Genomic DNA, 24967 nt, shown 5'->3' on the forward strand with positions numbered 1-24967 from the left:
GTATACCTATACCTAGTACACTTACTTACAATAGGTAAGCAGGTAAGTTAAATTATCTTCAATTATAACGTTTGCAGGTTATGTGTATTATTTACCCTTTAGAGAAGGAAAGATTTACCCCTTAAACTTGACAGTTGTACGAAAATTCAAATGTTAGCGCACTTGCGTTTGCGCAATACCGAGGGAGTCAGTGTGCAACACATCTGCAAGTTAGCAAATATGGGTCAGGTAAAATAAAAGTACGGTAGGTTCACACACACTACAAGAACCAAGATGCCATCATGTGCCATATCTTTCAAGTAGACATTGCAACATAACCTTACATTTGTGTTATTAATTGGGGGGGTGATATATTTCTTAACGTTACGCGAAATTAAAAGCTAACGGATCTTGGACCCCTTCAACGTCTGTACTTACCCCTTGGAGGTGTCTCGGCCGACTTAGAAAGTACTTCGTACTGAACCAGTAATTTCAACAGTTCCCGAAATAGCGTCGATGAAGAATTGTCGAGAAACCGCGGGACTCACCCCATGTCCCTCAAGCTAGAACGAAGAACAATTGCGTTATTTCATTTTATGTAGTGTATCAGTAGCCGATTTAATAATAACAAAACAAGTTGTGATATTAATTAAAATTTTGGAGCAGTATATTTTACGAGGTAAGTTAGAAAATAAAAATAATGGCAGCCTCACGCTAAGTCCAACCCTGTTCTCTAAGCCTCAAATTCAATTGTTATCAGCCTACTGATTTATAATTAGCGACAGCGATCAGCTGTTTTTTGCATGTCAAGTGAACGATAATTAAAGGAATCAAATCCCGCAACTTAATTACCTGCGAAATCCGCGGCGAAACAAACGTTCGATTTTAACAGTGTAGTGTATTTGATTTGAACAAAACCTTAGTAAAGTAACAGCCGCCGCCGGTGGAACGCTTATATACCTAAAATATATAAGGGGAAACAAATACATAGCCGCGCTCTTATATACCTTCGCTCTCACAACGACTGTCGGATGGGAACTCAGCAGTCTGTCGAGTAGAGCGAAATCGTGCTGTTAGAATATGGAATAAACGCATATACACAGAAGAGAGTGAAGTGAACGGTATTTATTTACAGCGCACGATGCCACTTTTGTGTCATTTTTGTGTACCTACGCCAAGCATACGTCGCGCAATTTCATTTATTAGTGGTGCCGGGAAAATTGTGCGTAAAGTGTAAGTTTTAAGGTTATGTGCTTGTGCGTTAAGGTTGTTAATCGCGTGTGTTTCGAATGGGAAATAATTGTAAAAAGTGATCGATCACGTGGTTGCAGTGCGTTAATTGTGATTTGACAGTTGGATTTAAGTACTTACATAACTTCAAGTAAAATCCGCCGAGGTAAGCGTAAACAACAACACCAATACACGTTACAAATTAGTTACCATAGTTGCCATATTTGCATTGTCTGTGTAGAAAAAAGGTTTCTTTTTATTGCAGTTCAAGGTTCTTCGAGTTGCTGTTATCAGTGAAAGTCGGGATTATATGGTTCGAGCCGACAAAGACGACGAGGATCCCGGAATTGTGCAGGTAAGCGAAACTCCCGTAACCTCGATATTGTTATCTAGCAATTAAGGACATTCGCATCTTATCAATTGTCAAGCTGAATTAGGCGGGAAGCGAAAGGCGTTTGAAACGAACGCACCCCCTCCTCGTCACAGTTTCCTTATCAGCGTCTCTTCTTACACCTGCTCGCAATTGTAGTTCTGGTGGAAATCCCAACGAAGGGTTGGAAGTGTGTGTACACAAAATAACGAGGTTGTTGTCGTTTGCCTCATTGCCGATTCGAGTGGATACGAAGAAGTCGATAATTGGTAAGGGGATGCCGTTGGAATTTTCGATGCTGTTTCTAGCAACTCGAGACCGGTAGGCCTAATCTCTCGCATAATCTTTTTATTCGTAAGATGTAAATGAGTAAGCAAACCCCCTCACCCTCCCCTTACGTTTAAGGTCGGTACGAACCATTATCTGCACGCGTCTCGGCATCATATACGAGGGCGGCAAAAAAAACCATCTAGATTGACGCGTACTGAGTAGAAACGCAATCTTCCAACGTGGGTCAACTCGATACCGCGTACGCTCCCAAGGATACCTACTATGAGGTGTTGCAGATCCCCTACAAGAGCCATGGGAAGGTGTTTTCTCTATCGATTTTGTCGAACTGGTCTTCGACTGTTTCTTTTTACCTATATTACACATTTCCCTCGAGAAGGAAATCGATTGTTTGATATTATAAAGTATGAAAATTGATGCGCCTGTATGAAAGTTATTCAATTGTTGTAATTTTGAATCCAAAAAGTCAAGGAAGAAAATGTCTTATTTAAGGTAGGGATGATGATCCGAAAAATTTGCCTTCTCTGGCATCTCATCTATTTAGAGTCCCTTCACACTGAGTCACTTAGCAGCTGTTGATATGGAGGTATTCATCCACACTGCACTCTGCGACTAAGTGTCGCTGCGAGGGAATCTACACAGTTTTAAATGGCGGTGTTCACACGAAGCGACCGCCTCGCAACAGTTTGTGTGTCGCCGCAGAAGCGTTATAACACCGTCAGTGGAGGAACTAGGTTAGTGCCGAAAGTGCCGCTTTGAGAGGGCAAGGGCCCGCCGAAGACGCAGCAGTACCGAACAGGACACGACGTCCCGGGTGAGGCAGTTAAATTCGAAATAGTCTGCTAAAGTCGACTACAGGGTGCAAAACAAATTTGTGAGCCTTTAGGACGAATCTCATAAACGGAGGGTATATATTTGACGCAGTTTCGATGCTATACATTTTCGTAATTTGTATAAACAAAAAAAATGCGTGGGCTCGATCTATAATATTTTGAGAAAGTAATAAATGAACGAAATGGATATTTAACTGATAAAGAAAGCGTTCGGTAGGTAGCCAAGCATACCCGTTGACAAAGGTTAAACTTAAACGAGCTATTTTTTTGTTAGTAAAAAAGACGTGGAATGTGAAATGTCATCTTAGGAATAAGGTAATAAGTATCTTTTCATTTATATTGAATAATTGAATTGAATGTGTAATTTAATATCGCATTTGTTTATGTCACAAAACTTATTGGTCTAATTAATGGGGGCGTGGTCGGACGGAAGACCGACTGAATTACATTTAACGTTGTCGAGTAGTTCAAATTTAGCCTTTGTGAAACTATACGTTCGGCCGTCAATTATTTATAATTGGAATTAAGTTTGCTAATTACGTAAGCTGCTAGTAAATTCTATTAACTTAGCTGAAATGATTAATTAATTCCTCTTCTTATAATTGACCCATATTTTAATTTTATCACTTCATGAAGATACTAATACTAGTCCGCGGTTGCGTGGCCAATCGGTGCCGAGTACTTCCATTTATGCGGAAATGTAAGGTAGAGACTGGAACGGATTTAGGATGCTGATGGGGCGAGTACTGCTCCAGCATTCGCCTCGTAGATGCCAACACTATGCGAAGCTACTTTTGTCTAAGGAAAACCCGACAAAGCCCCATACGGAGCTGAGAGGAGTGGGCAGTGGAATTCGAATCCAGAATCTGCCGAATAGAAGTCGGTAAACGTAACCACTGCGCCTCCGGCTTCGGTGCAACGGTGAGAGATGCAGTGTAGGTTAAATGGGGGCAAATGTGCCCCTTTTTGTGATTAAAAAGAACGCAACCACAAATTTTAATCGCCCTGTACAATGCGTCCTATTGGGGTAGAGACTGCATTAGTAACGGATTTATGGCTCAGTGGGTTATAATTCCGGAGGTCGGGTGTTCGAACCTGGGTTGAGGTAAATACCGGAGTAGTATAGACCAACTTAAGACCTTCTGCAGAGGCACCTCTAAATAGCATTATGCGGGTCACTGTAATTGGGCGCATGCCTGTTGAGGGCCCAAAAACAAGAGAGGGATAATAATAATAATTATATCTCAGATTTTTTTAAAGATAGAGATTTGCGATTTGCGACTCTGTACCACTTTTTTTTACTTTTAAATACCATAACCAGTATCAATCTAGCAACGTTTGTTTCCGAGATACAGGGTGAAAACTAAAAGTGGGATGTTACCGTATCTTACTACTTACCCATGTAAGATAGAAACAAGTATAAATTGTATACAACTCTTGTGCAGATAAAGCGCATTTTTTTAACCGAAATAGCTTTTGTTTTGACATCGCCAATGGATATATTTCTTGCAGACGTCTCAATCGCCATTTGATAATAGGACAGAAAGAAGGGCAGTAGTTGGTAGAAAACGGTTCCTTTCGTTGAGACCTTTAATTAGAATACAATGAGAGATAAAATTTATTTTTAACCCTCACCCCCCCCCCCCCCCCCCCCCTCAGGCCCTGTCGCTCACTGATCTCGAAAAGGAGTCGCACGGGAAAGTTATAGTTTGTACAAACCAATTTATTTCGATGAGACCTTTCATTAGAATACCATGAAGGGTAGAACATGTGCCCCCCTCCCCCCCATTTCCTAAAGTTTAACTTAGCACCACTAAAGGCATGCCTATGCAAAATCTGAGACTAATTGGTTGTCGTATGTAAAAAGCTATGCACGTTTTACTTTCAAAAACAGCATCTCAGGGAATAATTCGGGGGGAGGGCTTTTAGGCAGCGAAATTTGATGGCCGTCTGGCACACCTTCAAGGTATAGGCTACCTACTGCAAAAAATTCCAGGACTCTAGGACCTAGAAGTAGTTCAAAACGGTAGAAGTGGGTCCGAACGGACGGACGGGCGGATAAAACGCAAACAATAGCACATTTTTCTTAATTCTTAAAAAATGCGCTAAAAATGTAAACAGGTTTTCGCCTTAAGGTGAGTAACTCGACCGCATTTTCCATAAATTGATAGTGCTTCCCGAAAGACCATGTAACGGACATCTATGTGTACAAAGGAAAATAAGTTATGGAATAAATATTGTTATAAATAAGAAACTTAGCATTGCGCAGAGTGCGCATGCGCACACCTGATGTTTAAAATATGCGATATGTTTGTCACTAGATAAGTATCTTTGGTTAAAATTTCAAAAAATATCTCTGAATAAGAAATTTGACATTGCCCAGTTTGCGCATCTGTGAATATGCGATACGCCTGTCCTCACTAACAGAATCTTTGATTAAAATTTCAGCAAAATATCTTTGCACATGCGCATATAGGTATGATTTGTATAATGTGCGATATGTGTGTCTGAGTAGTAGAAGCATCTGCGGTTCAAACTTCAAAGAATGTCTCCATAAATAAAAGAGTTGACATTGTGCAGTTTGCACACATCCTATTGTTACAATGTGCGATATGCTTGTCTTTACTACTCGCTTTACTAGAAGTATCTGTGGTTAAAATTTGAAAAAATCTCAATAAATAAGAAAGTGATCATTTCGCAGTCTTGATCATGCGCGCACTAATCGTTATGATTTTTCTTGGTTGATGTGCCGGAGTTATAAGCGAAATTAGAGGAAATATTAGGAAACTCGAAGGAAATTTTAAGGAAATAAAAAGTTTCTATAAGGAAGTAACGTTACTTATTTCACGTTAATTCTGAGAAATGTGCAAATTTGGGGAAATTTAAGACAAATCTAGAACTGTTGGAGAAATTAAGGGAAATTGTGGCAATTTATCGGCAATGAAGGAAATCTTTGCCTCTCGCTTTGCCCCCTAAAATAAGTCATGATTTTTTAAAATTCCGAAATTTAAAAATCGTTTTTGTATTTTTTTTTAAATCATTTGCACCTTTTTCATTTTTGAAAGGAGAATTTAATATGCTATCTTTTCAGATTAAAATACCTATACAGGGTGTCCCATTAAAAAAAAGTTAGGTCTGATAACTTTTTTAGCTAACCTCGTATACTCATTTCGAAAACGGTAGATTATTCAAGAATCATTATTCTTTATGAAGAAACTCGTGTAAAAACAGTTTTTCTGTTTCTGTTTTAACCTCGGGGTTGGTGACGACTTATTGTAGGGGATAAAGATTTCCTTTATTGCCTAAAAATTGGTCCAATTTCCCTTAATTTCCTCAACATTTCTAGCATTGCATTTAATTTCTCCAAATTTACACACACAATTTACAAACAACAAACTTGATTTAACGTTATTTCCTTATAGAAACCCTCGTAGAAACATTTTATTTCCTTTAGATTTCCTCGAGAAATTTCTCCAGATTTCCTCAAGATTTCCTTGGAATTTCTTCGTATTTCCTCAAAAATTCCTAATATTTCCCTAGAATTTCCTTTGAAATTTCCTCTTATTTCCCCCAGATTTCTTAATATTTTCTCAAAACTCTTAAAGACGCTCAAAGACTAAACTCTGATAGACTTGAAGGATCTTAAAAACAAGACTTTTAAAAAACATGCACTTAGAGACTTTTAAAGTTTGTACAGGGTGTTCCATTTTCGACAATTTTATAGGGTCATGCACTCTTATATCACACGAGAGATATTCAAACAAGATTCAAGTGATTCAAAAAATTTTAAAAAAGATTAAAAAAAATAAAAAGAAATTAAAATCATTCAAAAAATACTTCCATATTTTAAATTTTTCTAAAAATAAAAATAAAAAAATTAAAATCATTCAAAAAATACTTACATATTTTTAATTTTTCTAAAAAAATTTTTTAATCTTTCTAAATCAATATTGAATATCTTTGTGTTATATTTTTGAAAAGGGAATCTAATATGCTACCTATTTATTGGGCTACTTTTGAGAGCTCCATGGGAAGTTCAGGACATTTACAGAACAGCCTTTGCGCAGACGTTTGGGTCAGTTCTTCAAGCTTTATGATTTTTGAGAGATCCTTGCAACAGATTTTGGAGATTCTTGAAAAAGTTCTGGAGGGATCATTGGAAATTTTTCAGATCACCTTGGGATTATATAAGTAAAATATTCGTTGCGAGATTCTCAAAAGGTTCTGGAGTGCTTCAGATCCTTAAAATTCTTCGAATCGCTCTGTATATAGGTATTAATCTGAAAACACGGGATAATAATTTCTCTTTTCAAAAATATAACACACCAGACAGAGACGATATTAAAAAAGATTCAAGTGATTCAAAAAAATTCCAAAAGATTTAAAAAATTATTCACAAAATGTAAAAAAAAACTTTTAGTTTTTTGAATTTTTAAAAAATCTTTTTTGAAATTTGTTGAATCAATATTTAATTTGTTTAGTGTTATATTTTTGAAAAGATAATTTAATATGCTATTTTTTTAGATTAAAATATATAGGGTGTTCTATTAAAAGTTTCATAAAAAGTGACACAGGGTCGCAAAAACCGCAAGTCTCTATCTTTAAAACAGCTGAGATACACTGCAGCCTCAACCAAAATATGACATACTGTACAGGCTACAGGGTGTCCCATTTTCGACACTTTTATAGGATGTCTCCTTAATTACTCATTAGTGCTATCAAAAAAGTAATATAGGCGCCATGCGCTCTTTTTTGCTCAAACTTACAATGGTAAAATCCAAATTTGAAAATATTCGCTGGCTTAAGAGATACGGGAGAAAATCAAGAAGTTCCCAATTTCAAAATGTCTATTTTCTTAGTTAAATGAAATACAGAAAAATGTATTGCAAAAGTTTCTTTATAATGATTGTTGAATTATCTGCCGTTTTGGAAGTAACGAAGTCAGCTAAAAAAGTTATCGAACCTAAACTTATTTTTTTAATGAGACACACCGTATCATTTAATGTAAAAAGATAGGTAGCACATTAATTTATCTTTTCAACAATACAAAACATTAGGGATAATAGATGAAGTCTAAGTAAGTGGTTAAAAAAATTAAAACAGATTAAAAGAGTTTAAAAAGTTAGGTTCAAATGATTCAAAAAAATACAAAAAATTCAAACGGATTTTTGAATTTTAAAATTTAAAGAAATCTTTTTTGAATCTTTTTGGACCAAAATTGAATTTCTACTGTGAGTTCACTTTTTCGGATATATGTAGCAGCATGAAAGCTGTCCACTTTAAGAGGTTGTGATAAAAATAGTGGTTAGCATTAAAAAAAACATGTCCCCCTTCATTTTGGATAAAAATATTCTGTAAAAAAATGTTGTTTTGAAAATATTCCAGAAAAGATGTCACACTGTAGGTATAAGAGTCTGAAATGCACCCAAGAGATTTTAGGTAGGCGTGCCATGCAAAAAAACCCAAAGAACTATGTACTTATTTCCGCACAGGTTTTTTGAGGAAAACGTACCAAGTTTGAATCGCTCTATATACTATTTCATCCGTATATTTCATTTTTCTTCCCTATATTTATTGTCCACTATTTTTTAATTATCTGGATTTTGAAATTTTAGGGTTGTTGAAAGCACAAGAAGGATAGGAGGCTCTTATTGCTCTTAGTATCCTGTCAAATTTTTAAAATATTCCGATGGCTCCTTTTCGAGATATACAGGGTCGCTGATAAAACGTTCGATTATCCGGAAACATATACAAGATATCGAAAAAGGCTTTATACAAAGGTTTTGGGATTATTCAATGGTGACTAGAGGTAGTAATAATTTTATATACACAGTGTTGCTAATAAAGGCGTGGCCCACCATTTTCATTCAATAAATTTTAAAATAGGTAGATATGCAATAAGCGCGGTTTATTTTCAAAACTCGATAATCCGGAAACGAGTGAATTTGGGTACGTTACGCTTCGACGCTTCTTACAAATTTTGATTAAAACTAAGAGAGAGAATTGAAATATCGAATAATATACAGGGTGTTTTATTAAAAAATGTAATTAAAAATTTATGTATAATTAAAAATTATGCCTAGTAGACCTTCGAGAATCTCAAAACGTGTCACATTTTTTTTTATATCTTGTATATTTTCCTTCATGAATTCAGAGCACAACATGATTATAGTCAGAAATGGGATGCATTGATAGTAGCAGATCTCTTTCTCTTTGATTATAAAAGTGGTCGACTCGAAATCGCCCTCTTTCCTTGCCAACTGACCCAATGCGAGAACCCTCTCAAACGAAACGTCACCAATTTACCCAGCTTGCGCGAATAAATATTAAAATTGTGGGTCCGACGTAGAGAAGAGCCACTCTCGTCAGCGAAGTGAAACGGATGAACGAATCTCGCCAATTAAGCGCAATAGAGAAACGTTTTCTTAAACCTAACGGCAATTTCGTGGCAGCTGGCAGAGGTGCCGTACCAACTTTTACACTTTTATATACGATACACCTCTCTACTACTCCAAATTAAGAACTTCGTATGCACATACATTAAACTGGCGCAGCACCATCGGAATGCGGTTCATTAAACTTCATTTTGTGAGATATACGAACTCGATTGTTCTAAATGTGCGGGCGCGTGACAGTTTACCGAACAGGGGGGGCGGCGCTTAAGCTGTCACCTCGATTTTGTCACAGTCCCTGCTGGCGAAGCCTACGCGAAGAAGGAAGTAATGAAAGCGTTTGCAATCAGCGATCAGTCGAAATGCTTGAAATCTTCATAAGGATAGCGTGGGAGTTCTTCTTTGAAGATTATCGCAAGTTTGGAAGGAGGTTATGCGGTTGGCATCTACAGCATGATTTTTGTAGTCACGCCGGAATTCGAGAAAAAAGTCAAGAACGTTGTTTAACTGTTAAATAGAAGAATATACGGTGTGTTCCCCAATTGTTTGGCCGTCTCTTGTAAGACGAGCTTCTGGGGAACAGCCCTGTTGTATTGAAAACTAATTTTGGTTTTGAAAAATCAAGGGTAACGCCTACTTTAATTTTTTTGTTTTTATTTTTTTTAGTGAATTTTTGAGGAATCTTTAAAAGACCCTTAAAAATCGTACTTTGAGTGTTTAGGAGCCTTTGGGAGATTCTGGGTTCTCTTTGAGTCTCCAAAGATTTTCCAAAGGGGCTCCAAAATATAACACTAAACAATTTTCTTGAATCGTTTATCTTTTCCTAAATCTTTATATATGTTTTTAATCTTTTTGAATCTATTGATTTTTTTGTGTGCATCTTTAAGAGCCTTGAAATGTTTTCAAACATTTTCTAGAGCCCCCAAAAGTCTTTTAGACTTACGAAAATCTTATTTGGGTCTTTAAGAGCTATTAAAAGCTTTTATCAATCCTTAGGGCAGTTTTAGTCGAGAGAGCATTTCTGAGTAGTTTTTAACAGTCGCAATTTCGCCAATAATTTCTATGCGTTTTCAAGAGGCGTTTAGAGTTTCTAAAACCCTCTAGGAGGATCTTTCTGGGTCTATTGAATAGTCTTCTGGGGGCATTAATTCGCTTTTCGACTCTTTAAAAGTCTAAGAGTATTTAAAAATCCTCTTTCAAGAGTGTTTAAGGTACCTTTAATGGCGGAATAGAAAAGAATTTTGTGTCGTGCCCTTGGAGAGGGGATTTGGCGGTGCCGTAACTAATGAGCACCCTTGTTAGTGTTTGGTTTTTTAAGAGGATACTGAGAGTTATAGGGAAATGGTTACACATGCCTTCTTTGATATGTGGTTTTGAACCGCCCGCGCTTTTAATACAATTTTCCCGAAATGGGCATCGTTTGCTGGGGTGTATTCCATACTCCCCAGACCCCTCCCTCGGTCCTACGTTCTCTGTAGTATGGAGTACACAAACCTGGATAAACCTTCCTCAACAACCCTCAAGCGAGTCCAGAAGACTAAAGGGTTTGTGGGTATTCCCTCCAGTAGATGACAACTCAATTGCCCTTTCAAGAATACCACCTTAGGGGGGTACTGACGTTTATAGGGAAAGGGTTATCGAAGCTTTTTTTGATGGGTGATTTTGAACCCTTGTCGCTTTTCACATAATTACCTTGAAGTGGATTTTTTCGTTTGCTGGAGGGTATTCCATACCCCCCCCCCCCGTGTCCCGTTGTCTGTAATATGGAGAAGAAGATCCAGCAAATCTTCCCCAACAACTCTCAGTTGAGTCCTGTAGCCTAATGGGTTTTGTAACTGAACGTGGGGGTCTAGGGGGTATAGAATGCCCCCCAGTAGACGGCAGCTCCAACGCCATTTCCAGAATACCACCGTAAGGGAGTACTGACGGTTATAGGGAAAGGATTATCGACGCCTTCTTTGATTGGTGGTTTTGAACCTCCATCGCTTTTAACATAATTTTCCCGAAATGGTAATCGAGTTTATTGTTTGCCATACCCCCCACAGCCCCCTTCCTTCGTTGTCTGTAGTATGGAGAATGAGATTTGGCAAAAATCTTCTCCAACAACTCTCAAACGAGTTCTGAAGACTACAGGGTTTGTGGAAAAAGGTGTTTCTGGGGGGTATGGAATACCCTCCACTAGACGACAGCTCCATTGCCATTTCCAGAATACCACTAGAAGGGGGTACTGATAGGAATAGGGTCATCGAGGCTTGCTTTGATGACTGGTTTTACACCCCCGTCTCTTTTAACATAATTTCCCGGAAATGAGTATCGACTATCGTTGGCTGGGGGTATTCCAGATCCCCCGGTATTACCGTCTCTGTAGTATGGAGAAGAAAAAGATCTGATAAGCGTTCTCCAACAACTCTCAAATGAGTCCTGAGACTAAAGGGTTTGAGGAAAAAGGTGTTACCGGGGGGTACCTCAACTCCATTACCCTTTCCAGAATACCACTATAAGAGGGTACTAGGGTTTATAGGGAAATGGTTATCGAGGCCTTCTTTGATGGATGGTTTTGAACCCCCGTCGCTTTTAACATAATTTTCCCGAAATGGACATCGACTTTCTCATTTTCTGGGGGGTATTACATAGTCTCCAGGCCCCCCGGTTCTTTGGTCTGTCTAGTATGAAGAAAAAGATGGGATAAACCTTCCTCAACAACTCTCAAGCAAATCCTGAAGCTTAAAGGGTTTATGGAAAAAGGTGTTTGTGAGGGGTTTGGAACACTCTATTGTCCCTTCCAGAATACCACCATAAGAGGGTACTGGTGTTTATATGGAAATGGTTATCGAGGCCTTCTTTGATGGATAGTTTTGAACTCCCGTCGCTTTTAACATAATCTCCCCGAAATGGCCATTGGCATTTTCGTTTGTTGGGAGGTATTCCCGAGGGTATTCCATACTCCACAGTACTACGTTGTCTGTAGTACGGATAAACAGATCTGATAACCTCAACAATTTTCAAGCGGGTTCTGAAGAGTAAAGGGTTTGTGGATGGAAAAAGGTGTTACGAGGGGTATGTATGACTACAGCTCCATTACCATTTCCAGAATACCACCCTAACGGTGATGCTAAGGTTTATAGGGGAAGAGTTATCGAGACCTTTTTTGTTGAATGGTTTTCAACCCTTGCAGCTTTAACATGGTTTTCCCGAAATTGTCATTGGCATTTCCGTTTGTTGGGAGATATTCGATCCCCCCCCCCCCCGTGTCTGTATTATGGATAAACAGATTTGATAAACCTTCCCCAACAATTCTCAAGCGACTCCTGAGGAGTAAGGGAAAAAGGTGGTTCGCTGGGGTATGATAGCCCCCAGTAGACGACAGTTCCATTACCATTTCGAGAATACCACCATAAGGGAGTACTGGAGTACTGAGGTAAATAGAGAAAGGGTTATCGATGCCTTCTTTGATGGGTGTTTTTGAACCCCCGCCGCTTTAACATAATTTTCTCGAAATGGTAATCAATTTTTTCATTGCTTGGGCATATTCCATACAGTTCAGGATCCAGTACCGCCACATCTTGCAAGTATTTGGGTCGGATATTTTTCTTTACTCGTAAACAACTAGGAAAACGTTATATGTAAACACAGAACGTTTTTTTGTTTTGCTTGAACGCTTTGCTTTTTTCTCCTTTGAAAAATTTGAAATGAATAATTTGTCATTTTTTAGGGATAGCGGAGCTTTGCGGTATAGGATCTCTTTTCTTTCCTCCTCTGCTCCCTTTTCACTTGAATTATTAACTAATATCATATGGAAGTAAAGGTTTCATCCATTTGATAATTCATAGTCATAAATTGACCCGATTCTCAGTTTTGGGATTTCACCTTATTCGATTGTTTGTGTAATTTTAAGAACGCCCATGAATGACTGAACAATTTCCAAAAAACTCGTTTCCGTTATGCGATAAAATCGAGGTCGCTCATTAGTTGGGTCACCGAGAAATCCCCTTTGCCAACGCCATGAACTTGCACCACAAAACAAGGTTACTCCTTACTTACGTCACCGAAAAATCCCCTTCGCCAACTCCATGAACTTGCACCACAAAACAAGGTCACTCCTTTGTTACGTCACCAGGAAATCGCCCTCACCAAGGTCACAACAGAAAATCCAAGATGGCGTCTAGTGTCTCTTTTCAACTAGCGGTTATTAGGTTTCTAGAAATCTCTAAAGCCTTCCATGGGCCATTAAAACAGTTCCCAACATAGCCTCATAGGGTCTATTAGAGTTTTTTTTTAATTTTGAGAGTAGTTAAGGGCTTCAAAGGTTTTCAAAATTCTCCCAGAGGTTGCGATTTAATTGGTAATTGGCCTTTACAATTCTTGCTTTAAGATACGTCCTTTCTAGGCTGCAGGAGCTTTAAAGAGCAGCGGAGAATTTTTCCAAAGCTTTTGCAGTACTCTCGTCGAACTTTGGAGAGCTTTTGTGCGTTACTTGTTCTTTCCATAGCGAGACGAGTTTATGAAGCTCCAGAGTAGGTCATAACAAATCTCGAAACTAGTCCAGAAAGCTTTAGAAGAGCCTAGAAAGTTCTGGAAGCTGCTTGATCCGTCTGATTTGGAAGTGTTTGATTGCTTTCAGAAGCCCTGTATTCAATCCCCTAGCCCTGGCCCTTTTCAGAGCATCCGAAGGCCTTCCAGAGCCAAGAAGAGCTTTTGCGAGTCTTTGACAGTCGTGACACTATCAGCCTCTGAAAAACAGTAAGGATGTTTAAGAGCCAATCATATAAAGGCTCTTTAATAATCTCCAAGGGGCTTTGAGACTCTTTATAGAACATTTAGTCTTATAGCTTCAGCTTTTACGACTGTTTAAGACTTTTTAAGAGCTCTTCAAAGTCGCCTACAGTCGCAAGAGTTTCCAGAGTCGTATATATAAAGGTTTTTAGTATTAACGAAACCTTTTTGATACCATTCTCGGGGGCCCCCCGATAAGCTTCTCATCCTGAAACAATGCGTTCACTTAAGGGTGAAGGTAAATGAACTGTACACATTTTTTGTTTAGGTTTAGTCTCAGTTTTACTTGTCACGAACTTGCGCCGCCTCACCTCTCTCCTGCGTAATTTTAATGTAAGGCGAATGCAAATGAGCAATGCATGTTTACTCTAAGCGAAGTCACCAGGTGTGCCACTTTTTCTTTATAAATTTGCGGCCGAACGCGAGAACAGTGCAAGAAGCGTATTCCGAGCGAGCAATTAAGCCACTTAATCTGTTGCTAATTTCGCGGTTACACCGTAAAGCGGAGCACGTGGTTTGTATCGATTATCGAAACGGAACGGTGTTAGGGAGGTTGTAGGCGCCCTTTCTCTCCGCCGACGACGCTCTATCAAAACGCGGCAATTTGCGGCCCTTTGATTGCTGACGTATCGTCATTTTAATTAGATCATCGGGGCCTTAATCAAAATTTTAACCGGACCGAGTTTAATGAGCCCGAAGTGCCGCCCTTAATTGGTTAAGGGGGTGAACTGTCGATCGACATTGTGTCACTTTATTTACCTAAAAGACGAAATTTTCTAGACTAAAAGATTCCGTTAAGCCTTTATTTTTTCGCATCCTTGTCGCTCGCATGCACCCTCGAAAATCCACGTTTCGTTGTATTACACTACGCGTCTTCCGTCTTTTTTTCACGCCGAAATCCGACGATGAATCCGTCCTTTTTCATACCGGATATTATATATCCATAGGGGTTGAAGATCTACGACTCGTACTAAAAACATACATCCATAACCGGCTTTTGGACACCACCGGAGAGAGGAAACACGCCGCCTGTTTGCAGCTTTCGTTTATACGACGTATACATAATCTTTTAGGTAGAATTTTCTATTTAAATAATAGCAGTTCAGGTATTAGAATTACCTTTTTTTCTCTCATTCTCTCTCGCTCCTTTAAACACGTATCGTGCGGGCAACATCCTCATCATGCGACCGTTTAAATTTAGACGAAACAAGCCTGTATTTAGTTCAGATTTTTAATTTTCCACGTGAAAAATTTATGTAAATCGTTTACGTCGATTGGTTTCGTCTGCAAATTCTGCACCAACCCTTCGAAAGAAAACTGTTGTTCGTCTCACTCGCACTAGAACAAATCCTAATCTTTGGCCATTATGCCGAACTCACCTTTAGTTCAGGCAGAATTCGTGAAATACTGGCTCATGAAATCTATACACGGATCCAATGTGCACAAGAAGTGCATTTCAAGAGAGACTCTTATAGGCTCTTCAAAAGAGATCCTTCAAACCCTCGAACTCTTTAAAACGCTCGAAATCATCGGAATCCTGGAAATCCTTGAAACGTGTACCTTGGAATCCTTAAAATCTATGAAATCCTTGACATTTTCGAAATCGTCGATATTCTCGAATTCCTTGAAATCCTTGTCATCTTTAAACTTCATGGAATCTTTTAAATCACTGCAATCCTAAAAATTATTGCAATCCTTTGAATACCTGGAATCCTTGTTCTTTAAAAATTTGAAATGGTTGAACAAAATCTAAAAGATTTTCGAAATCCTTAAATCTTTACAAATCTTTAAAATTCTCAAAATCTTGGAAATCGTCTAAATACTCGCTTGAAATCTATGAAACCATGAAATGATTGAAATGCTTCAAATCCTCCTACTCCTTAAAATTCCAGAAATCCTCTACAGTCCTCGAAATCCTGAAAATTCTTCAAACCCTTGACATCTTTAAAATTCATGGAATCTTTGAAATCCTTAAACTCTTTAGATTGCCTAGAATTCTTGTTCTTTAAAATACTTGAAATCATTGAAAGAACAAAATCTGAGGAATTTTCGAAACCCCCAGAAACGTCAATATTTTCGAAATCCACAAAATCTTGGAAATCCTTAAAATACTCGAATTCATTGAAATTTTAGAAATTTTTCAAATACTCAAACTCCGTGGAATCATCGAAATCTTGGAGGTTCTCGAAATCCTTGAAAATAGTCTGTAAAATTCATTGAATCCTTGAAATCTAGGAAATCGTAAAAATCATTGGAATCCTTAGAATCTGTCGAATACCTGAAATCCTTGTTCGTTAAAATACTGCGAAATAATTCTCAAAATCTCTGAAATTCTCGAAATCCTCAAAATCTTGGAAATTCTCGAAGTACTCGATTTGCTTGAAATCTATGAAATCCTTCAAATCCCAGAAATAATCAAAATCCTAGAGATTCTTGAAATTATTGGAGTCCTGGAAACCCTTGACATCTTTAAAATCCATGGAATCCGGAAAATCTTTAAAATTCTTGAAATTTTCAAAATCGTCAATATTCTAAAAATCCTCTAAATACTCGAATTATTTGAAGTCTGAAATCTGAAATCCTTGTCATCTTTAAAATTCATAGAATTCTTGAAATCCATGCAAATAAAAAAATCATTGAAATCCTCAGGATCCTTGAAATTCCCGAAATCGCCTCTTGAAAATCCTTGAAATACTCGATTTGCCTCAAATCTATGCAGTCCTTGAAGTGATTGAAATTCCCCCAATCCTCGAACTCAAAATTCTAGTAATAATAGAAATCCTTGACATCTTTAAAATTGATGGAATTCTTGAAATCCTAACAATCATTGGAATCCGTAGAAACTTTCCAATGCCTCGAATCCTTATTATTGGAAAGTACTTGAAATCATCGAAATAACGAAGGCCGAGAAATTTTCGAAATCGTCGATATTATTGAAATCCGCAAGATCGTGGAAATCCTTGAAATACTCGATTTGCTTGAAATCGATGAAATCCTTGAAATTCTCGACATTTTTATCAATCTTTAGAATGGGGATCCCTGAAATCCATCAAATCGTAAACATCATCGAAATCCTAAGAATCTTTGAATACCTGGAATCTTTGTTCTTTAAAATACATGAAAGCATTGAAATAACAAAATCAGAGATATCATTGAGATCCTTAGAATTCTTGAAATTTTCGAAATCGTCGATATTCTCGAAATTCTCGCTTTGCTTGAAATCTTAAAATGATTGAAATCCGCAAACAAACAGAAATAATGGAAATTATCGGCAACCATTGATATGTTACATGGATTGATGGATGGATTAATGGAATCTTTGAAATTCATGAAATTCTAAAAATCCTCGTGAAAATCATTAGAATCTTTCAAATATCTTTGTTCTTTAAAATCATTGGAATAACAAAATCCGAAACATTTTCGAAATTGGAAATTCTCAGAATCGCCGAAATCCTCCAAATCTAGGAAAATCTTGTAATTTTTGTCATCTCCTCATCCTCCTTGATTTGTCTAAAATCTACGAAATAATTGAAATCCTCGAGCTCTTTAAAATCCCCTAAATTCTCGCTATCCCTGCCTTCTTTAAAATCCATGGAATCCTTGAAATCCTACTTAAATATCATTGAAATCCTTAAACTCTTTCGAATACCTGGACTCCTTGTTCTTTAAAATAATAATTGAAATATCAAAATCCGAGATATCTTTGAAATCCTAAAATTCCCGAAATCATCGATATTCGTTGAAAATCTTGCAAATTCTCGAATTCCGTGAATTCTTTGAAAGTCTTGAAATGATTGCAACCCTTCAAATCCTTGCTATCTTTGAAACTCCTGCGAATCCTCCTGAAATTTATGAAATTCGTAAGATCTTTGGAATGTTTAGAATCTTTCGAAATCCGAGGAATCTTCCAAAGTCTAAGAAACCTTGAAATCCGGGACTTTCCTTGAAATTCTCGAAGTTGTCGACATTCTTGAAATCCTCCAAATAATGGAAATTCTTGAAATCCTAGGAAGTTGTGAAATCTTTAAGATTGTCAAAATCCTGAAAATCTTTGAAATACGCTTTGGAATAATCTGAACCCTTGCTTCTTGAAATCTTCGAATTTTTAAAATAGATAAATTCCTTGAAATCTTTGAAATTTTCTAGAGATCGTTCTTCAAGCTTCGGTTCTGGAAGAGAGGTAGAGATCTTAAGGGTTCTAAAAGCTTCTCTTGGCTTGCTAAAATTTTTAAAGACCCAAGAAAGCTTTTAAACGCTTTTAAGTACACAAGAGCTTTCCAAACGGATATAAAAATCTCCGGATCTCTAATCTATCAGATCAGCGGCCGTAACCGAAATCGGAGATCAATGATTACAGATCATAGGTCAAAGATCAGAAATTAGAGGTCAGTGACCTAGAAATTAGCATCAGAAATTAAGGATTAGAGATAGAGATCGTAACAAAGATCAGAAAAAAGGCACCAAGAATTAGAGATTATAGATCATAGATAAACATTGAAGGATCAGATATGAAAGAGCAGGTATCATGGATCAAAATTTAGTGGTTAGTGATTGTAGATCGGACCTCGGGGATCACAAATTAAAGGTCAGGGTCCAGGAATAGAAAATAAAAAATCAGGGATCGTAGATAAATGACCATGTATCTGGTGGGATTGAGATGGAGTTTGTTTGGAACGTGCCTTCGGCTCGCTCGGCAATAACGTATTTCTGAGCAAACGAGCCATTGCCGAGCGAACCGAAGGCGAGTTCGGTACAAATCCGACCAGAATGGAGGGTAGATAATGGGATTGGGATGGAGTTTATGCCGAACTCGCCTTCGGCTCGGTCGGCATTAACGATTACATAAGTGAGCCCAATGGCACAATTGCCGAGCGAGCCGAAGGCCAATTCGACACAAATCCGGACATAATGGAGGTATGATGATGGAATTGGGGTGGAGTTTGTACCGATGCGATGCAGAGCGCATGGGAATTTGTTGGGGTAAAACGGATTTTCCCTGGGAAAAAATTAGGAAAGGGCGGTACGGAAAGGCAGAGGTAGCGAAACGTACGCCGGACGTTGAGAGACTCCCACCCCTCACTCGGGGCATGGAAGGAAAGGCGAGAGGTCGGAACCGGGGGGGGGGGGGGCGTATCGAGTTGCATTGACTGCGCCCCCAATTGCCCATAAATAAATGGCACTTTTCTCTATTTTGGCGTTTATTCGGTGACTAGGGTTAGAAGTTGAATTGCTATATCGATCGATCACGTTGATGACGGCGCCCCCCCCCCATTCCTTTCCGTTGCGTAAAGGTCAAGTTACCTATAACGCCGTAGCGGGAGAATGGGAAGGCGTATCGAGTTTCTGTTTAGTGCGTTGACTTGGTGCTACTTAGCCCCCCCCCTCCCCCATGCTTATAGATGGCAATTTTGACGTTTATTCAGGAACGACGGGTGCAAGATTCATGCCTTTTTTACGTTGGATTTCCATATCGCTTGGTAGCGTTCTAGAATCGACAGCGATTTGAGACCGAAAGATGTTTTCTATGCGCGAGGCGAAGCCGAGCAATGTGTCAACGGTCCTATACAAGAGTGAGACTGGGTGGCATTTACAAACCACAACAGAAGGAGGGAGGATTGATGAGTTTGTGTGGTGGAGTATTTCATACATCATCCTGAATAAGTGAGTCCAATGTTCTTCATTGCCGAGCGAGCCGAGGTCTAATTCGGCACAAATCCGAACAGAATGGAGGATTGATAATGGGATTGAGGTGGAGTCTCAATTTTATTTCAAAGACCCTTTCCAAATCCTGCTGGGCACGCAGCTTTTCGGGAAAAAAATAGCGCCACCTAGGTACACTGATCGAGACACGAGATTGCATTTTAATTACGTTTCATGGGATGAGTTTGGTTTGTGCACATACAAAATTGATTACAAGATTGACAGAACACCCGGTATATGACGATACCGTTTACTGAAAGCAACCAACGGCGACCATAAATTCGTATATTGTCTCACGAGGAAAGCTTACATTTACAAATGTTTCCTGTATCGTCAATACTTTATGACAATCCCGCATTTGTGTCTTCCGGTCGTTCGTTAAAATTGAAACGCATTAATCAATATTAATTGGACGATTATTTTCAGGAAACAGAAGCAGCAGTACCACGGCCACGGTATCGCCATGACGACGCCGAACGCGACGCCGAAACCTGAAAGAATTAAGCTAGTCGAAATTAATCCCCATCTCACATGCTACCTATGCAAAGGATATTACGTAGACGCGACGACTATTTCTGAGTGTCTCCATTCGTGTAAGTTACGACTGTTGGAAGAACCTCCTTGCCATTGTATAATTTTTTTTCGTTTGCAGTCTGCAGAAGCTGCATCATAAAGTTCCTCCACAAGCACAGCTACTGTCCAATATGCGAGGTTATCATCAACAAGGCGAAGCCGAATCTTAAGTGAGTATATCGACATCTGCAACAGTTGGGGCATAAAACACCGACGCGCCCCCCCCGAAACTCGACGATTTAATAATGTACAAAACTTAGGGCTGCAGGCTCTGATTTTCTGGCCGTATTTACCGTTGAGCTCGCGAATAATTTCTCTTCCTCCACCTGTTGCGACGCGCACACTTTTTTTTAACCCCTTTTCGCGATCTTTCTCAGTGGGCGGGTCAAGTGCACGCAAATTAAGCTCGCGAAGAATATACGGAATGTTCAAAATTAGAAGGGAGCAGTTATTGATGAGTTATGCTCGCGCTTGCGCCTCTCGCGCGTTTTGTCTTTTTTTCGCTTAAAATCGGTTTTAATTTGCAGATTGGACAAGACGCTGCAGGACATTGTATATAAACTAGTACCTGAATTATTTTTAAACGAAATGAAGAGGCGACAGCGCTTCTACAGGGATCAGCCCGACTTAGCTGCCAAGGTAACCCTCGAGGAGCGAGGCGAAGATACGGAGAGAACGATATTTAATCCTAGGGACACTATCAGTTTGGCGATTGAGTATATAAGGTAGGTCGAAATACTTTCTTTTTCCGGGGGGCTATCGATTTGGGGTTTGAGGGGGGCGGAAGCCGAGTTTAATTGGATTATTTTTTAGGACGCGCCGATTAAAGGTAAACATTCGAAATTTTAGTTGAATTTAAACGCGCGAGAAATTGTGCCATACTCGATTGTATTCATTTCAATTCATTTGCGAATTGCTTATTGTAAGCGAAGACTTTCGCTCTACTTTCTCTTGCATCTATAGATCAAAGTGTTCCTCGAACTGTCAAACTGACTATTTTAGGATTTTAAATTTAGAATAAAAGGCTCCATGACAGATTAGTCATCGGCGATAAAGCACGTGTGCGGATGAGACGCCGCCTTTCCGGGAAATATGACGTGTTTGTTCGAGAACATTCTAGAATACTCGGGAGCGTTCGGAAGCGTTCGACAAATTTCGAAAAAGAGGAGCTGCTATAAGAGCAAATTTCAACGCCGAAGTAATAAATCGTTCGCATTGTTATAAATTGTGCAAATGTGTGTGATCAATAATACTTTAACTGTTATAAATTTATTTTTAATTAATTGTAAATAAAATACACCATGTAATTAAATTGACGTTACAATATATTTTGTAAAAGATGAAGATTCCCGAATGTTCTAGAAAGTTTTCAAATATTCGCAACGATAAATAAATTACGGGAATTTTACAACACCACTCGAGAACAATCGGGTCAACTGATCTGATGACTTAGCTTAGTTTTCATTCGCGAGGGATTTATTTCTTCTTTTTTTCAAGAATCTGTGAGTTAAGTTAGATTGCCATCTCAGCAAATTGACGTTGATTCCATTGCTTGCAGGTCAATTTGACCCACGGGTCATAAATTAATTTTCTTTTTTTAAGACGGAAGTTTTTTTCTATTGTTGAGATTGGATGATTCGTTCTGGGCCAATCAGGTCAGCAGATCTGCTGTAATGGATCAAAGGGATCTGGATCCCATATAGCTTGTAGGGCAGTTTGATATACGGGTACGATACCGTTAAATGATACAGGAAGCAAAAGTAGCAAGTGATATGTGCTGTTGTGCGCAGAGTTGGACTGGGTCAAGCATAGAGTGACCCTGTGACCCGGTGACCCAGTTAGTTTACTGACCCAGTGACCCGGTGACCCAGTTGATCCGGTGACCCAGCTTGACCCAGTGACCCAGTTTGGCCCAGCTTGACCCGGTGACCCAGCTTGACCCGGTGACCCAGCTTGACCCAGTGACCCAGTTTGACCCGGTGACCCAGCTTGACCCGGTGATCCAGTTTGACCCAGTGACCCATTTTGACCCAGATTTATTCAGTGACCCGTCTTGACCCGGTGGCCCAGTAATTAAATTATTGTTAGGTATCATCCAAAACAATTACAAGTAACTTTTAATTTAAAAAAAAACGTCCTCAATAATATTCGGCAACAAGCCGTAGCCCAATTTCATTCAAGAGAACTAATACCTAAAAAAATCAAATGCGTTTGTTTATAGTTTGTAGTCAAGTAGTCAATGAAAGTATTTAGAGAAAAGATTTATTTGGATTAAGCTAACTAGTAGAAAAAATTAAATGTGAATGAACACCTGTAAGCAAACTGGTAAGCCCTGAAGCAAAGAAATAACATTATTCTAATACAATTCGGAACATGGAAAGTTTTTTACGGCAGTATTAAAGCAAACATCACAGAAATGGCAGTTGTCAAGCAATCGAGTATTATTTTCAACAAACCAGCATTTCATTTATTTCATAATCTGTACACTTGAACCGAGGGCACTGACTTAACTGCGTTATTCGATCAAACTAGGTGACTGGGATCATCACATATGGCCGCGCCAGAACAAAATGGCCGACCAATTAGAGCCCTTTTGGCACTGGAACATTGCAACCGTAACAAAATTTCACCATGTATACATCTCTCGCAACACCCTATACATTTATTTTCGAATTTATCGCGTTGGCGACCTGAAATTCAAAAATTCAAACCTCCTGCACAAATTCAAACTTACCGCGACAAAATGGCCGACATCGGAAAATACAAAATTTCAAATCTCCCGCAAAAATTGAAATTTACCGCCACAGCCGCTTAATGTGACGTCAGGCCATGTAAGTGTCGTCAGAGTGGAGGGGACTACAGTACTCACACTATTAATGGATCCTGTTTAGATGGCTTGTAGGTCAATTTCATCATCTATTATATCTATTTCGATTCTTGAGTTAGGTGACACGTCCTGGGTCAATCAGGTCATCCGATCTGGTCTCTAATAGATAAAATAAAGCTTGTTCCCATGGTCAATTTGATCTAAGGGTCTCAAATTAATCTTTCTTTTTAAAGTCGGAAGCTTAGGTTGACAGGTCCTGGGTCAATAAGGTCACCAGATCTGGTCCATAATGGGTCACATGGAACTTGATTCCACAACTTGCAGGTCAATTTGATCTACGGGTCTTAATTAATCTTCCTTTTTAAAGGCGAGGTTTATTTTCTACTCTTGATTAGGTTGACACGTCCTGGGTCAATAAGGTCAGCTAATCTGGTCCCTAATGTGGATCTTGATTCCACGGCTTGTAGGCCGGTTCGACTTACGGGTGTTTTTTTAGAGGGGGGAGATTGTTTCCATTCTTGAGTCAATCAGGTCATCCGATCTGCTCACTAATGGGTGAAATAGATCTTGATCCCATGACTGGGAGGTCAAGAATGGTCTTAATCTTCCTTTTTATAGGTGGATTCTTCCATTCTTGAGTTATGTTAACACGTCCTGGGTCAATCAGGTCGACAAATCCGGTTCCTAATGGGTCAAATGAATCTTGATTCCATGGCGTACAGGTCAATTTGTTCTAAACGTCTTCAATTGGTCTTCCCTTTTAAAAGCGAAAGTTTACTTTCATTCTTGATTCAAATTGACACGTCCTGGGTCAATCCGGTCAGCAGATCTGGTACCCAATCGGTCAAATGGATCTTAATTCCATAACTAGCATGTCAATTTGATCTACGAGTCTTAAATTAATCTTTCTTTTTAAAGGTGGAAGCCTTTTTCCATTCTTGAGTTGGGTTGACATGTCCTGGGTCAATCCGGTCAGCCGATTTGGTCCCTAATAGGTCCTTGATTCCATGGATTTCAGGTAAGTTTGATATACGGGTCATACATGAATCTTACTTTTTAAGCTTGTGTCCTCGCTTGTGTCTATTCTTGAGTTATCTTGATATGTCCTGTGTCAATCATGTCAGAAGGTCTGATCTTTGATGGGTCAAATTGACCTTGATATCATGGTTTGCAAGTCTATTTGATCTACGGATCTGAATTAATTTTAATTTTTAAAAGCGGAAACTTGTTTTCATTCTTGAGTTAGGTTCACATGCCTCCAGAATCAGGTCAGCTGATTTGGTCCTAATGGGTCATTGATTCCATGGATTTCAGGTCAATTGGATCTTAAGATCGTAGCTTACTCTTACTTTTTAAAACCGGAAGCTTGTGTCCATTACTGAGTTAAGTTACTAGATCCTGGGTCCATCAGGTAGGTAAATCTGGTCCCTAATTGGTCAAATGGATCATGATCCCATGACTGGAAGGTCATTTTGATTTAATGTTCTTAAATTCATCTTCCGTTTAAGTTTGTTTCCTTCCTTGAATTTGGTTGACACGTCCAAGGTCAATCAAGCCAGCAAATCTGGTCCCTTATGGGTCAAATGGATTTTGATTCCATGACTTGCAGGTCAATATAATCTACGGGTCTCAAATGAACCTTCCTTTAATGGCGGAAGCTTGTTTCCATTTTTGACTTAGGTTGACAGATCTGGTCCCTTAAGGGTCGAGGGGTTGTTGATTTCACGATTTGTAGATCAGTTTGATCCGAGGTTTGATCTATACTTAAGTCTTAAATTAATTTTCCTTTTGAATGACGAGAGTTTGTTTCTATCCTTGCGTTAGGTTGATACCTCCTGAGTCAATCCGATAAGCAGATCTGGTCTTTTATGGGTCAAATGGATTTTGATTCCATTGGGTGTTTTCCTGTTTAGGATGAATCTTCTAAGAAATAGTTTTGAGAACCTTCTTGAAACCGCCGTAGAAAGCGTCTTCGTGCCCAACCACCTTAGGAGCGTTTCTT

At 38.8% G+C, this 24967-nt stretch overlaps 1 protein-coding gene across 1 annotated transcript; it reads left to right on the forward strand.

The window, feature by feature from the left end:
* The first annotated feature begins 921 nt into the window (after positions 1 to 921).
* LOC116161435 (polycomb complex protein BMI-1-A-like) lies at positions 922 to 23653 on the forward strand. The gene is made up of 6 exons (XM_031474772.1): positions 922 to 1375; positions 1475 to 1564; positions 19992 to 20158; positions 20218 to 20308; positions 20666 to 20863; positions 23584 to 23653. Exons 3-6 carry the CDS (start codon positions 20029 to 20031, stop codon positions 23651 to 23653), a joined length of 489 nt encoding a protein of 162 aa, XP_031330632.1. The 5' UTR covers positions 922 to 1375; positions 1475 to 1564; positions 19992 to 20028.
* Positions 23654 to 24967: the final 1314 nt, after the last annotated feature.

Source organism: Photinus pyralis, unplaced genomic scaffold, assembly GCF_008802855.1.
Source record: "Photinus pyralis isolate 1611_PpyrPB1 unplaced genomic scaffold, Ppyr1.3 Ppyr1.4_LG10, whole genome shotgun sequence".
NCBI classification, from domain to species: Eukaryota; Metazoa; Arthropoda; class Insecta; order Coleoptera; family Lampyridae; genus Photinus; species Photinus pyralis.

Coding starts and splice junctions, on each gene's coding strand:
- LOC116161435 (XM_031474772.1), top strand. CDS start 20,029: ATGACGACGCCGAACGCGACGCCGAAACCTGAAAGAATTAAGCTAGTC. Junction 20,159..20,217: donor TTCTGAGTGTCTCCATTCGT/GTAAGTTACGAC, acceptor TTTCGTTTGCAG/TCTGCAGAAGCTGCATCATA. Junction 20,309..20,665: donor AAGGCGAAGCCGAATCTTAA/GTGAGTATATCG, acceptor TTTAATTTGCAG/ATTGGACAAGACGCTGCAGG.